This window comes from Amphibalanus amphitrite, unplaced genomic scaffold, assembly GCF_019059575.1.
Source record: "Amphibalanus amphitrite isolate SeventyFive unplaced genomic scaffold, NRLGWU_Aamphi_draft 000402F_arrow, whole genome shotgun sequence".
Lineage (NCBI taxonomy): Eukaryota > Metazoa > Arthropoda > Thecostraca > Balanomorpha > Balanidae > Amphibalanus > Amphibalanus amphitrite.
This window is the reverse complement of record NW_024881896.1, coordinates 341056-356189: the sequence shown is the minus strand read 5'-3', so window position 1 is coordinate 356189 and position 15134 is coordinate 341056. Positions and strand designations below refer to the sequence as shown.

The following is a 15134-nucleotide window of genomic DNA, read 5'->3' as shown; positions in this document are numbered from 1 at the left end:
ATAGTCAGCAGTTGTGTAGGTTTAGTCGGGTTAGCTTAGATTAGGTTATGCTAGTTTTTCAATTTGCCAAGTGTCCATAAAATGTGACCTGTGCAATGAGCATACCTGAATAACCTGACAGCTGACCTAACCTCAATCATCACACATATTTGCAGCCTTACCCAAGGCCTGCATAGCAGAAGCACCCAGTTATAGGTAGGTACTCATCCTAACTTAATCTTACCTGCTAACCTTCAACTTGCCTATAGTTAGCTCACCTTGCCAAGCTGCATCCAGGGAAACAGTCAACTGAGGAACTGGCTCATTGGGTGGCTGGTGTGAGTCTGTGCATTTAAAGTGTTTCTTCTCTGAAGCTGCTCTGCACTGCTGTATGTCATGTTAGATGCTCAGAAAATGTGGCAAATGATTACTAAGCTACTGCTTTGGTAATGCTTGAGACATGAACATTGAACAAGTACAGATCCTGCAGGGTACAGCTATGAGTTAGGTGCTAGGTGATTATGTTATGTGAATGTGCTGTTCCCTGTTTGACCATAGTAAGTATACAAACAAGCAAAGGGTCACAGTTATATTCAATCTCCACATAAACATACAACAAAACAGGCCATATAGCCTCACTCCGAACACACCACAAATAGCTTAAGCCTTTGCAGGCACAAAATGCTTTGATTTACAGGACAGGTATACAATATAACCTCTGTCCTTGGGGATCTTGCTGCCAAGTTGAGGTACGATGACTGAACTTCAGGATTGATCAACCTTTTCTTCTTAGCCACTGCTTATATACGAGAAAGACCAAATGCTTGTTTGTAAACTGCCTTGAAAATTTAATGATCCACATGCAATTCTGACATGAAGGCACAAATAAAATAGTTCCCACTCCTTTTGGAATACACAAAGCAAAATATTTAATAACTTCTAGACTTCTAGTGGATGGACAAGAGCAATTAGCATAGCTTCCCCTCTCAAGACTTCTGGCACTGATGAATAACCAAGGCCCTATATACTGAATAACACTGACGCTTATTCGCTTTATATTTTGTAACAAACGCGCAAAAACTGCAATATATCAGCACTATATGCTTCTTGACAAAATGCAAAAGTAGTACAAATTTAGCCCTGATGGCATTCATTCTTGATGGAAACGTAATTAGAAAATATTTTGCAGTAACTATTAAATTCCGGCCGAAAACAGTGCACGGTTTCAAAAAGAATCATTCCAATGACGGTCCATTCTTGCGGTCCTGAAATCGCCACTATTTCCGGCCTCTCCAACGCAACTCGTTGTCCAGACGTAAATATGCATCCAACACCGTTTGCCGCTTGTCGCTAGGTTGCGTTGTTCTCGAGATCTTAGGGGGGGGGGCCAAAATGCCCCCCCCCCCCAACGGGGCGCGTTGCTCGGCAGAGCCCAACGGGGCGCGGGTTAAAAGTGCGGCATTTGTTGCGCGCAACGCAGCATATACCACCGCATGCTACAAAACGTTTTAGTCAAACATTTAACGGACGTTCGAAAGCCTGATGACGTCATCAGATTCCCGTAGACCACGCTGGTCCCACCCTGCAAGTAAAGGGAAGAAATTTCTTGAACACCATAAAGCTGCGGGGGTTGCGACCAGGATAAATGGTGGTTTCTGAGCCTGGCCGCAAACTTGGCTATCTCAACTCAAAACTAATGTTAAGGTGGGAGGGTCCCTTTAAGGAAAGATGGCCCCCCGATGAGAATCGGAGGAGACAAAAAATGACGTCTAAAACAATAAATACAGTCATTTTGCTTTAGAATTGAATAATTTTTGAAAAATATATTACTTTGCAATACAAGTTGAATTTAAATTAAACAACTAATGGTAAATGCACTTCAAAAGGACAAATTAAATGATAGTGACGTCATATTATTGATTTACTTTCACATCATCGACTCAAAGCCGGATACCATGTTCCATGCTACCGAGAATGGTAGCATGAAATGTGTTTTCATTCTACCAAGAAGGAAAACAATTTATTTTTGCTTGTGAATTTCAGTGAATTTGTGTTAAATCATAGCAAGTAATTTTTTTTGTGATCGCTTATTCTTTTGGATTTAGAGATGTGTGGCTCAGTGAAGAGCACGTTTCTTCCAGATGTACCTATCTCACATGTTCTTCTCACATTACCTATTTCAATTTTTCTTTTGCAAGAAGCTCAAACTTTACATCTCAGCCAGTGTGATATAAGATAAAGATATGCATCATTATTGTAAGTGACTAGCTTCTTGCATTATTGCTGTATAACTTTATCATCAGGTGGCTTAGTGTCAAAGGGGTGTGGCAAGAAGTCAATACCTTTTTGAGAACGCAAGTTGAAGGGATAATGCAATGTTTTGCATTATTCCTGCTACTCAGCTTCAGTTCAAGTTGTAGGCTGTAGCACATTTGGAAGCAGAATAGGCTTGTCTCAATATGCTGCTTGTGTTGTATATCAGATTAGGCATATTACCCAAATGCCCATTCCCTATTGCATATGATACAGCTTCAACATTTTTAGTTTGCAATATGTTGCACTCAAAACCAGGTGGCGGATATCTGTTATTCTAGTTATCATGTGGTACATACAAACATAAACCTAATATGATCAATTCTACCATCCTCTCTTTCCATATCCAGCTTTCGGACAGTTTTCGGACAAATCCATGCTTTGGACATTTTTCGGACAAAAGTGAGCTAGGATTTTGGACATTGGACGGACATCGGACAAGAAATTTCTGAAATTGACACCTCTACATTGGTGGCGGGGAAGGGGTGGAGCTTGGATGCAGGATTGGATGGTCCATCAGAGGGCATGGCGGGGCGATCGACTTCGCACAGCCCAATTTGACGTTCCAGTTACTTGCTGATGATGAGAGAATGTGCTCTGCGGTTGCTGAAGATTGGAAAAACCGTTTCGAGGCTGGGCGACGATGTATCGGAGTGAGCGTGGGATCGCCTCACGCAGTACTAATAAGGTCTCTGCTGCAGCTGACGCGTGCGATGAGTCACTGTTGACGTCACCGGAGTCAGAGACTACCCTGGACGGACGGTGACCCAGGTCTGTCCCTGGAACGGGGCCGATATCGAGCTGCGGTCCGCATGCTGCGCTCTCAGGGATGGATGTTACCGTGGACCGGGCTCATGTGGAGCAGTTGACTGCCGGCCGGCGACGGCCGGCAGTCTGTCGCCAATTCCTAGAGTTCCTTTGTTTGAAATCGTTGCCTAGCTGTGATAGGTATCTGGCGTGTTGCAGTGTATCAGGCGACATGCGATTCGTCATGTCCTTGCGTGTCAACGACAGCGCTGCATTGCTACAGAATTAGGTCGTTACATGTTACTTTGTTGTTGTGATGCTAAACCAGGTGACAGTGTTGTGCACTGTACCTATCGTTCTCGCTCAGAAACTAAGTTTTTTTCTCAGACTGGCTGAAATAAAGCGTCTTATTAAAACATAATGGTCTGTACGTGTTCTGTTGACAAATCACGAGGTCAGTACTCGTAGTAAGCCGTGGTTGGAAATGAATGCGTATGCTACAATGAGTTTGGAAGTCGCAGGCTTTGGAACGCTATGCCCGTTATTTATGACATAATTAACTCGGGTCAGGATAATAGAACTGACTGGAAGGGCTACTGCCGCGCCAATGTGAGCCAGCAGGCGGCAAGCGGGTCCGGCAGGGAGCGTCAGCTCGCGATGTTACCACTGAACTGTGGCACTTTAGAGCGCAGGCGGACAATGTCATTACCTCCCGAAAAGGGTCCGTCGAGATGGTGCCGTTGAAAGCCGCCGTGATCGGATAGCCAATGGGCCGCGCGGCGATTTATTCACCGATGATCTATCGATTGTTCAGTTTTGCCGACATGCTTTTATCCGGGTATAGGCGCTCACGGACGGCGAACCGGTTCTGCAGAGGAGCGCCGCCGGACGTCTGTCCGTGCGCCGACTGCTCCGTGTCCAGCGCACACGGGCCGAGTGAGACGAGCTCATGTTTGATTCCGGAGCGGGCGACATCGGCGGCCGCTCAGGGGACCGGGTGAAACACTCCGCTCTGAAACGCACCGGGCCATCGGCATTCTGCGCTGGGCCCTCCGGCCGGCCCGATGTCGGGGTGATAGGGGCCGCCGCTGACGGCCCGTGCCGCCGCGGACGGATTTCCACCGTGTATGGAGCGGCGGTCGGTGCGCGGCCGCACACACGGCCGGCGCACTGACACGGCGGGTGGCGTGGGCGGCCGCTCCTCTCGGCCGCTGCTGCTGGGAGCCGCACGGTGGCCGGTCGGTGTGGTCCCGCGGCCGGTGTGGCCAGGCGGCACGTGACCGGCTATTTTGATGCTGGAACATGACTGGCCTCTCGCTGTGGACGCCAGGAGGTAGAATTGGACTGGGTGGGAGGGGGAGGGTGATCCATGCTGATGTCTAACGATTTCGGTGAAACGGTTCTGATCACGAATCAGGTCGTGATCGTGAGTGGGACATCGGAATGTCGCCATTGACGACTCTTTTACATCAATGGAGCGTTTTCACTCGCTGCTTTTGACGATGGTATCAAATAGCGGCGTTCGTAACAAAGCACTGGCTAGCACTGTGTCCCGTATGGCAATATCCCCAGCCAGCATTTCACCAAACTCCTTATATGTGGCCGATGCATTGTTGCTCGCTGATCGCCGGAACCTGCCGGATATGTTTGTCATAAACATGAAAGTCGCCGCTCAGTGAATCAACAACAGCGGTGAATGCAGCGCTACTGTTTTGCCTCGCATGAATGCCAATCGGTCTGGCCTTAAGCCGCATAAACTGCATTACCCTGTCATCGTCCGACCATTGAACCTGTACTTCTCTTGTGCCGCAGGTATCTCAGAATGGTCTGGAGATCATGGGTCTGTTGGTGAAGAGGATGAAAGCCGACTTCCGGCCGTACGTCAACGCCGTGCTGCCCGACGCCGTCGACAGGCTAGGTACGAAGCGTGAGGGGGTGTGATTGGTCTGACGTGACGTGATGGTATGTGGCATGGCGGTGACAGCTGGATGCGAGCCTGTCGGTAATGTTGAGGGCGGTATGCTGCCATTGCCTGTGTGTTTTTGAATGGCAAATAGCTCGCTGCGGAGAGTGAAACTGGGGCACTGTTGGGAAATGTGTGCGAACTGCCGTCTTTGTCTCGCCGTGTGGATTGTGTGTGGTCCCAGACGAATGGTCTCCTCTGTACGGCGGGGAAGATAAATGTCCTGTCGGGCATGGACCGTGTTCGCTCTGTATTTGGGTGACCTTGACCTCACGGTCGGCGCCGTGTCGTGTGGTCCGCCGTGGCTGGAGGCCGGTGGTCTTCCCGGGCTCAGTCCATACTGAGGGTGTCTGTATGTGCCCGTCTGTCTGTCCTGACCGTGTCCCGTGCTGTAACGCACTGTGCTGATGTGTGCTGGCCTTGGCCGCGAGTTGCGCCAACCGGTCTCTGTCCGTCCATTCCTCGTTAGCGGAGCGGTGCCGCTCTCAGCCCAGTTATCAACAGCCGACGATTGATGACGTGCTGCCTCCGGCGTATCACCACAAACACGGTCATTCGTCACACGGACGCCACAAAGTGCACGCAGAACGCGAGCGAAGGACACGCCTCGCCACCTGTCTGTTTTGGCTCGTTAGCTCTCTAAACACCTAGCTGCCAGCTTCACGCCAGCTCAAGGCTCGTTTTTGTACAGATGATGATTTCATTTACAGCCCGGGTGTGGGTGGTTTGTGTGCAGAATAACGGTGTGCAGTTGCTTGGTTGAACTATGTGAGGCTCGTCCAAATTACCTCGGGTCAGTTGTATGTTTGTATTACAGCACGCGTTGCGGCTGGCGGTGCGTGTAACGCTGCCAGTCGCTCTGTCGGCGGTGCCGTCCAGGGATCAGTGCATGTGCACTCAGCCGTGGTCCGTTACCCCCGCGCTGTTGGCTGGTGATTGAGGGGGCGGAGCTGGTGACTTGGCCCATTAGCTTGCTACTCAGACCGCTCGGCGGCTGTTACTCCTGTCTGTGAGTGGTGTCGTTCTGTGTGAGAACGATATCCGGCTGATCGGGTATCTGTGAACGGTAGTCCCGCCTGTTGATATGGTCGCCTGGGTATTGGTCCAAGCCGCGCAGTCTGTGCAGTAGCTGCTGGCGCCAGCCGGCGGTAGTTCGCTGGCAGACCGGTTGGCCTGTCGGCAGCTGTCGCGTGTGTGCTGTAGTCGGGCGCGGTGACTCACCCTGGTCTGACCGGCTGCTACCGACTGTGTACGGCCGGTCTCCACCCAGACTGGTCGCTATCACCGTCCTACAACTACCGTGTGACTAACGGGCGCTGCACCGTCAGGAGCGATCGGTGTCCTGTCGTACTCAATATCACGTCATGGCTCAGTCTGTCCCTACCTGTCCGACTCGCCCCGCTGACCCGACCTCTCCCCACGGATATTAATCGTCTGTGACCCGCCGCAGGCGACTCCAAGGAGAGTGTGCGGGACAAGGCGCACATCCTGCTCATCATGCTGATGCTGCACACGATGTCGCCGCAGCTGATGTTTGAGAAGCTGACGCCGGCCTTCTCGCACAAGCTGGCCAAGGTGCGGGAAGAGGTGATGGTGCTCCTGCAGAACGCCCTGGCAGAGTAAGTACTCGAGCGGACGATCCGTGCGGCATGGTCACGGTCTTATTCGGGGTGTGGGGATATGCCTTGGAAATGCTGGGAGGCTTGTGCGGCGTGAGGTGTCGCTCCTGGGTAGGCTATCAGAACGCCATCGGCTCGGCGGTATAAAAATACACAGATAGATAAAAAAGAAATGTTTCTATTCCCATCTGTAGTACTAGGTCCCAGTGGAAGGCCAGAAGCGTTGTGGCGCAGTTGCTAGGCAACCGTTTACTGCCTGCGGTGTGGGCAGGGAAGGGGTGCCCCGGCCTCCGTAACCCCTCTGCTGGGGTGTGGGTCGGCAGACACTGCTGCGCTGGCTGGGCGAGCCTCCCGCCGCGCATGGGAGGTGTCTGATGAGGAGCACCTTTACCGGCCAGACCGGTACACCGGGCTCGGGCGGGGCGCGCTGGGTCGGTCGGCCGGTGGGGCGGGTCGGCAGCCCTCCCGGCCGCTCAGATGAGTCACCGCTGTCGACCGCCGGACACGGACTGGCGCGGCTCGCTCCGCCGGCCGAGTCTGGAGGGCGGCTGGGAACGGGCGGTAACGGGTGAGGCGAGGTGGGAACTGTCGGCTAGCTGAGGCGAGCCAGAAACGAACGGTGGTGGGTGAAAACGTAAGACGAAATGGAAGCGAGCGGTGGGTTAAGTGAACCTTGTAGTTCGAAGCTGATAATCTTGTCGGCATAGAAAAATATGTGCCGATATAGAGACGGAAGCAGGGCTGTATTGGTGGTGTGATACGGCGCCGGTGAGCAGCGGTTGCTCCCAGCGACAGTCGCTATCCGTCACTGCCAACTCCCGAGGTGTCGACCTGTTTGTCCCACTCAAATAAACCCTCAGCCCGTCGGCGCTCCCTCCGCCCCGCTCCGTCGCCGCCGCGCTGACTGCCGTCGGCCCCGGCGCCGCCGTGGGACCGCTTGCGACACCTCTCCGCCGCCGAGTGGCGACCTCCGTCCCCGCGGCTGTCCCGTCTGTTTATGTTGGTGGCCGCCCGGTGTGGAGTGCCCGCCCGCTCCTCCGGCCGGCCGGCCGGCCGTCTCGTGGTGCCACCGGGCGCTCTCATGCCGTTTTGGGAGCGGGCCCGATCCGGTCGGCGTTCCGTCCGATTGGGATGCACGCGGGGTGCGCGGCGGCGGCGGTTTCACCGACCGGCGTCAGAGCGCAGCTCTCGGCCGGCGCCGCGAGCAGACGGCGTAACGGGAGCTGATGGGATCTGGGAGCGGGCCGACGGGTTCCCGTGGGCGACTCCGCCGGCCCCGGGCGTGAAATGGCGTCCGGTAGACGGACGGACGGACAGGCGAGCGCTTGTCGCTTGTGTGGTCTGGCTGGCTGGTTTACAGATCGCAGGCGCTAGAGTCGCTTCTGGCAAATAACCCCGACAAAGAGGAGTTTCAAAAAGAAAATGCACCTCTGAAAAGTATTCGTATCCCGAACTGACATACGCCGACCTATGACGTAACTCTGGCCACTGTCACTGCTCTCCCCTCTCTGTGCCTCGCTGGCTGTTGCGGGGACGGACACTATGCGGGGCGGATAGCCGCGGCCCGGACGTGCCGTGCCGTGCCGTCCCTGTACGGGATGGGTCGGTGCGGTGTAGAGATGCACCAAATTTGCAATTTCATTACCCGCCCCGCCCCGCAGCTACCCCTTGCCCAACCACAACTACCCGCAAGCTGATTTTGGCTGAGCCGAACCCGCAAAAAACCCGCAATTTTAAAAACCTGCCTTTGCAAGGAAAAAATACAGCTGGGTCAATGCTAGAGCTATATAAACCTTACTTGCTTCATTGTTGTGCAGAAAAAGACAGCCAAACAAATAGTAAGGACTTGAAATTGCTATGCTAAGTCCTCAGGAAGTGCACACTGGATAATGGAAAACGAATAATGCATCAATACATTTGAAATTCCTTTCTGAAAAGAATTCAGTAAAATCTTTCTCTCACCTTACCCTTCAGCATTGGCTGAGGATCAAAATTTCACTCTGGTTCCTCTCAATGCTAGGCTTCTGGATTGGAATGATACTGTTATCAAAATGAATGTTGATATAAAAAGATATGCGATTTTCAGTTAAAAATAAATAGTGACACGGTGAATAATGCGTATCCAGTCGATCTACACATAAAACAAATCATGCAAAAGCCCAGCAAAAACCAACTAACCAATGAACCACGCATTTTTGGAAACATGCGTCAGAAGCGTCACCAACAGCTGATTGCAAAGAATGTTACAGCGACTAAATTATTGCAGCCGTAGTTATTGCGAACTTGTTGCGAAAACACCGTTGTATAATGCATATTAATGTGCCATTCTGATAATATTATTTTACACAACAGCTAAAGTTTTACAATTCAGAGGTTAATCACCGGTTAGGAAATAAAGAGACAGTAAATACTAAATAAAATGTAATAATTTTATAGTTGGTCTTGGTAATGCTCTCCGGCTGATCCTCTCTCGGCAATCGGCATACAAATGATAAGGACGTAAAAAGACAAAAGAAATAAATGCGACCAGCTACGTGGTTTTGTAACATGTATAACTGCTATTTTGAGGTATTCAAAAACCAAGACAGAAAAATTGATTGTAAAATTATTATTGCGTCATCAATGACAGCTTTCCTTCGCCTCAGAGACCAAAATTGACGCAGTCAAATGCCAATCCTTGTCAGAATGTCGAAAGTGCGCCAGTATTGTATTGCGTTATGTTTGGGCCGCATGCCAGTCAATATTTTGATTTTTTTGTAAGGGTAATTGCAGGTAATTGGTGTGTTATTTTCGTAATATAGGGTGGGACAGAACATAGAGTAGGATAGGTAATCAATGAATTTGCATCAAATTTTGTTTAGCTCTTTTTTATGCCGACCAGACGCAAATAAAGTAACATGTGGCATTTGCTCTGATTTTCAACATCAACATCTCATTTTAGTCTGGGTTCTTCCATAATGTATATCTAGTGCACACTGCACATAGACTTCAGTTCAGCTTCCTATAAGTTTGCTTTCAGGTTCTTTTATGTTTTATGGAATGCTTTCGCCTTTCATCAGCATTTATTTATGCTTTGTAGTTTGTTGTTTGTACCCTGGTTTGGTCATTGCTAGACTGTGGATGCTATTGCTGGTTGTTTTCAGTTTTGCATTTGAAATGTGCTTCCTTGATATATTTTTTATATTTGGTTCTGTTTTAAAAGTTGTTTTGATGAATATTGTATTGTTAACCTGAGCAAATGAACTTGGCATTGTGTTTTGCATCTAAAAAAAAATAAAAAAAAATTATAGGTACTAAAGTCTGACCGCCAAATACCCGCCACACGACAAGTTTTGCTTCTCGAACCCGCCAAAAACCCTGCGGGTTTTGAAAACCCGCAGAAAGCGGGTTTGCGGGTTCAAAAAGGGCATCTCTAGACTGCGGTGTGCAGTCGCCGTGCAGACCGCCGCCGGCGGTGAGCGGACGGAGGCGGCGGCGCACCGGGTGGTGTAACCGGGCGCCGCCGGTGGCGCAGGCGGGGCGGGGAGGTGTTGCGTGCACGGTCCGAGCCCCATCTCGAGCACACCTGACGCTGGCAGCGGCCGGCCGGCGGCTGTGTGCGGGCCGGTCCACGGGCCAGCGGTCTGACGGCCCACTGTTTCGGTGACCGTGACGGGCCGCCTCTGACCGTCTGCGTGACCGCTAGACAGGCCATCTGTCCGGCGTTTGACAATGCGACTGTAACTGCTGAGCAGGCCGGCAGCTGAGGCGGTGCGGGCTGACCTGGCGTTGGACCGTCTGCGGGCTAACCTGGCGTCGGACCGTGTGCGGCAGATGGCCAGAGGACAGTGCCTCTGTCAGAGGTCGCCATGCCGTGCGCGTCACTTTTTGTCGCCGGCGCGCCGCAGCTGCGCCGTCTGTACTGGCGCACAGCTCACACAGCTGTGACAGACAACCCGCGGAGCTGACTCTGATACACGGGGTGCCGCAATGCCGGCCGGGGTTCTGCCGGGTTGATTGGTATAGGTTGCGTTTATAGGAAGGTTTAAAGCGACAACATGGATTCGCTTTGGAGTTGAGTCTGGGACCAGGGCTGCTTGAAAGGCTGGAGGAAATGATGCACTCGTTTGCTGTGACATTGCTTTGAAGTGTTTTAAGTTCGGCATACATTCGTCGTGTCTGATAAGTCGTGCGATACCTTCGTTGATAAGGTTGAATTATAAATAATGGAATGCAGATCGACAGATTGTTACGTAAGTGCGGTTACAAACATTATCGATGCCCTACTCAAAGCTGAGGATTTGTGTAACGATTCTGCGGCCAAACACGGCAGTTTGTCAGTCATTGCTGAGTATAAGCCGGCGATGCAGCTCCCGTCCGGTTCAGGGGTTCTGGGAAGGCCGGTGGCGGACGACCCGCGATCGTTCCCGTAATGTACAGCCCCCGCTGCCGACCCAGGACATAAGCACAGCGCTACCATGCCGTGAGGAGGCCGGCCCAGCTGTGTTCATTTACACGAGCCACGGGATGCTGACTTTGAGCTGTCGTTGGGTGCGGTTTCTGAAAGAAAAGCAAATGTAACACTATAACGACAAGTAAATGCGGAATATAGTTAGTTTTTGTGAGTTGTCACAATCAATGGTAGGCAGTAATGTTTCGTTTGATGTGTAGCACTCGCTGTCGGCGCGGTCTCCGTCCCTCCGGTCGCATCCCGCCTCTAACCCTCCCGCCGTTCCATTCCAGTCACGGCGCTCACGCCATCCAGCTGTCGCGGCTGCTGCCCTCCGTGGTGAAGCTGCTTAGCGACCCGGCCGCGCCCGTCCGAGACACTGCCTTCAACACGCTCGTCGAGGTCTACAAACACGTCGGCGAGCGGGTGCGGCTCGACCTGCAGAAGAAGTTCAGCGTCCCACCGGCCAAGTAAGACCCGACGCCGCCAGGGAGGGGTCAGGGAAGAGGCGACGGGTGGCGAAGTGATGGGAAGTGTTGTGTAAGCTCAGATAGTGGTGTCGATGTAGCATCTGCTCGTGAATGCCGGCTTTGTGCGCTATGCTGTAGGCTGTCGCCGGTTTGTTGAGTATTAGGCCGTGTTTGTGTGTGTTTGTGTGAGTCCTGTTTTCTGTTAGTGGGCTGTGTGTTGGGTACGGTGAAGTGCAGTTCCGTGCGGTGTCTACGGTCGGCCGTCGGTGAATCTCGCCATGATGTGACAGATCTCATCCCGTCCTATCTCTGATACCCCGTGAGTGATGCCGCCATTCGGTGTGCTCGGTGGTGTTGTAAACCATCCGTCTGACGCGGTTATCAGGCGGATCGCGCTCCTCCCTCATCGGCCGGCCATCTCCGTCCGCCCGATCCCACTGGGTTCGCGCGTGCTGACGGAACGCAGGGAGGTAACGGCCGCCCGCGGGGACTGCTCACTCACTGGGAGGATCGGAACGTTTCATCACGGGTGATTGTCTGGGTGATGTCAGATGACGATGTCTGTGGTCTGTTAACAATGTGTTATTTGGTGTCCGCTGGCAATTGATATGAAAAAGCTCACAAGCTAACAGATGCATAAAGCTGTTTGTTGTATTCCCTTACGCCGGCTATGTTACTTTTCGTCAAAATTACATCACAACTGGAACGTTTCGATTCAGACTCAACTCTTCCCCCGTGTGTCCGCTGTCTCCTTTGCCGGCGGATGGGGGCGGGGCGGGTGGTGGCGGTCCCAGGTCGACCGTGCTTCCTGTGTGGGACGCTGCGCTCCGTTGTCGGCGGCCATCGGGCGTGCAGTCCAGGAGATGGGACGATAGCCCCGCGGCGGTGGCGTTACAGAGCGAGGAGAAGGGCAGAGGGCAGCGACTGTGACGCCGGCGGTGACAGTGACGGTGGAAGTTTCCTCCTACTCCTATGACACGAACTCAAGAATAGCCATGTTGTATGGATGAGTTTTTAAGTGTTCAATAAACAATAAACAATAAGTGTTACAGAGGTAGGGAGGGAGGGCAGTGGCTGCGGTGGTTTCGGTGTGTTGGTCTGACAGCTTGTCACCGGGCGCCGTTTCAGCAGCCAGCTGCGCTCTGTGCTATGTGTGTGCGTGTCGGTGTGCAGGTGAGACCTGCCAACTAGCCGGTCCCGGCAGGTGTGGCTCCACCGTCCGCTCAGTGTCCGTAACCCTTACCAGTTACCACGAGTGGTATTTGATGGGAGAGCGACAGCCAGCAGTGACTGTGAATGGGTGCCTCCCGTGACGCACTGCAGAACATGAGAACACATGACGTGCAAAAGCTGAACACATGCATATTCCACGCGGTGATAAATGCAAAACGGTGCAACGTGCGACTTGGGGCGTGCATGTCATGAGAACGAGCCTACGTTCGTACATCAGGACGATACGGCAGTGCGTTTGGTCGAATACCAGGGCACCCACCCGGGCGCGTTGGGCAAGCGACCTGTGTTTGATGTCGGTGCCCTGTAACGCAGCTATATACTGGCACCTACCCTGACGCGTTGGGCGAGCGACCTGTGTTTGATGTCGGTGCCCTGTAACGCAGCTGTGTGTGCACACACAGCTCCCCTGCGTGGGATGCCGATCTGTAGGCAGAGTGCTGCTGTTGTGCGCCACTGCGCCACTGCCGCCCCGCCGCAGGCCGCTGTTGGCGGAAGGGCTGCACGGGGACTGTGTCCGTGTCTGACCGATGCAGTGGTGTGTGTATTGTGAAGTCCGACTGGCCAGTGGTGCCCATTTGACCACTTGGCTCCTATTTGGTGTGGCAGTCGGCAGGTAGTGTTCCGTGACCGGTGATCTGTACCGTGACCGGTGGGCTGTTCGCTGACCTGTAACATAAACTGACCGCTGTCCCCCGTCCCGTTTCAGACTGGGGCCGCTGATGGCCACGTTTGACCAGGTGAAGGAGTCGGGCCAAATGATGCCAACCGCCACGCTGACGCTGGGACCCGCCGCTGACAGTGAGTACTCGGCTAGCGCCACGGGGGGACAAAGATCCGCGATAGCTGCAGTGTCAGGTCTCGGCAGCGGCTGACCGTCGGCGGTACGTCAGCGCTGATGTGCCACAGACAGCCTGGCCGCAGCGGCGCCCGAGCCGGTCCAAGGCCGCGCGCCGGCACACCGACCGCGGCGGGACCGGCAGCGGGGCCGTCAGCACTCAGCAGTGACTGGGGTCATCCTGTTGGGGGCCCGCGGCGCCGTGCGTGGGCGGCCAGGGCTGGCTGGTGGCGGCGGTAAGGCTGCAGCGTTTCACTACTCTGAACCGTGATAGCCGGATCGTCCGAGTTTTGCACACAGATGCGCTCAACGAACCAGATGGGTGATGTCGGCCGGCCCCTGACCGTAAAGGAGCGGCGTGGGAGTCTGGGTGGAGTCGCCGCCACCGCGGTGTCAGCGGACATCTAGCGGTCGGCCTGGCAGCCGGAGTTGCCTTCTCCCCGCTAGGTGGCAGGCCAGCTTTGAATGGGCGGACAGCTGTTGTGCTCGGCTCAAGCTCTCACCCCGGCACCCCGCGGGCGGCGCCAAATCCAATGGGACCGGTGGCATTTTACGTGCGGGCCATTCGTCCGGTGGGCGTTGGCGAGCGTGATATTGATTAATGAGCGAGCAGCGGTAGTTCGGCATGAACGCACTTCCGCAATGATATGAGGGGTTTGGGCCGCACCGCGTGCGGAATGGCCGCCGAACACGGGCGCGCCGGAGGGGCGGGGGAGGGAGGTGGGGGTTTGTTGTGACGGGACCACAGCTGGTATGGGGGCGGTGCAGGCTTTTGAAGAGTGATGGCAGTGCATGTTTTTTTTTTCGCCGATGCGTCATCGTTGTTAGACATCGAAGCGCAGTGTGTCGGCGACGTTCGACTCGCGTAACTGATCAGTTGCAGTGGTTTGGCCGTTATTGATTGGTGGCAGTAGAGGGTGGTCAGTCGGACTACAAGGGGACGGGTCGATACGCTCCCACAGTTCATGTGACTGGCTTTGAACCAGGCGTGCTCCGTTGGGTTAAATTGTGAGGTAAGTGGAGCAATGCCGCCAACACCGCTTCTGAGGGAGAGCAGCACTTTTTCGCTCCCAACTCGTGTGAATGAGAAAAACAGTTTAGTCTTTATGACCAAATTCAGACGAGCACGTTGTTCCGGAACGTCGTGTCATGTCCTGCTGGCAGACACACGTCATATTTATTTTTGTGATTCTTTGCGCGACCAATGTCAGCCGCCGGCTTGTCGATGCTGCGGAGCCGCTGTGGGACAGTGGCGCCAATGTCGTGTCAGACTAGGTGGCGCTGCGGCTGCGTCACGAACCAAGTGAGCGTTCCGCGGGCACAGCTCAATGAAGGGCTACTGAACAGACTGAGTGTGGCTGCATGTCTACCCTTGCGATATTGTATAAAGTGATTAACCACCCACCATGTTAGGAAGCGATATGTTGTAAAAGAAATGGAAGGCGCGCCTCTGTGTTTGATGCGTGTCAAGGATCGTCCTTTCACAGAATTACCAAGGTCCGGAGAGAAGCAGAAGATATTTGTGGCTGTTGGACGTCAACATGCC

The 15134-nt window shown here is 53.4% G+C and overlaps 1 protein-coding gene across 3 annotated transcripts in view; it reads left to right on the top strand.

The window, feature by feature from the left end:
- Positions 1-15134, top strand: part of LOC122390599 (CLIP-associating protein 1-B-like) — an 89338-nt gene that overhangs the window by 33252 nt on the left and 40952 nt on the right. For all 3 annotated transcript variants that reach the window (XM_043383715.1, XM_043383713.1, XM_043383714.1), the window contains exons 3-6: positions 4852-4957; positions 6453-6621; positions 11344-11520; positions 13460-13551. In XM_043383715.1, coding sequence (XP_043239650.1) covers positions 4852-4957; positions 6453-6621; positions 11344-11520; positions 13460-13551 — 544 coding nt within the window. The remainder of the gene's footprint in view (positions 1-4851; positions 4958-6452; positions 6622-11343; positions 11521-13459; positions 13552-15134) is intronic.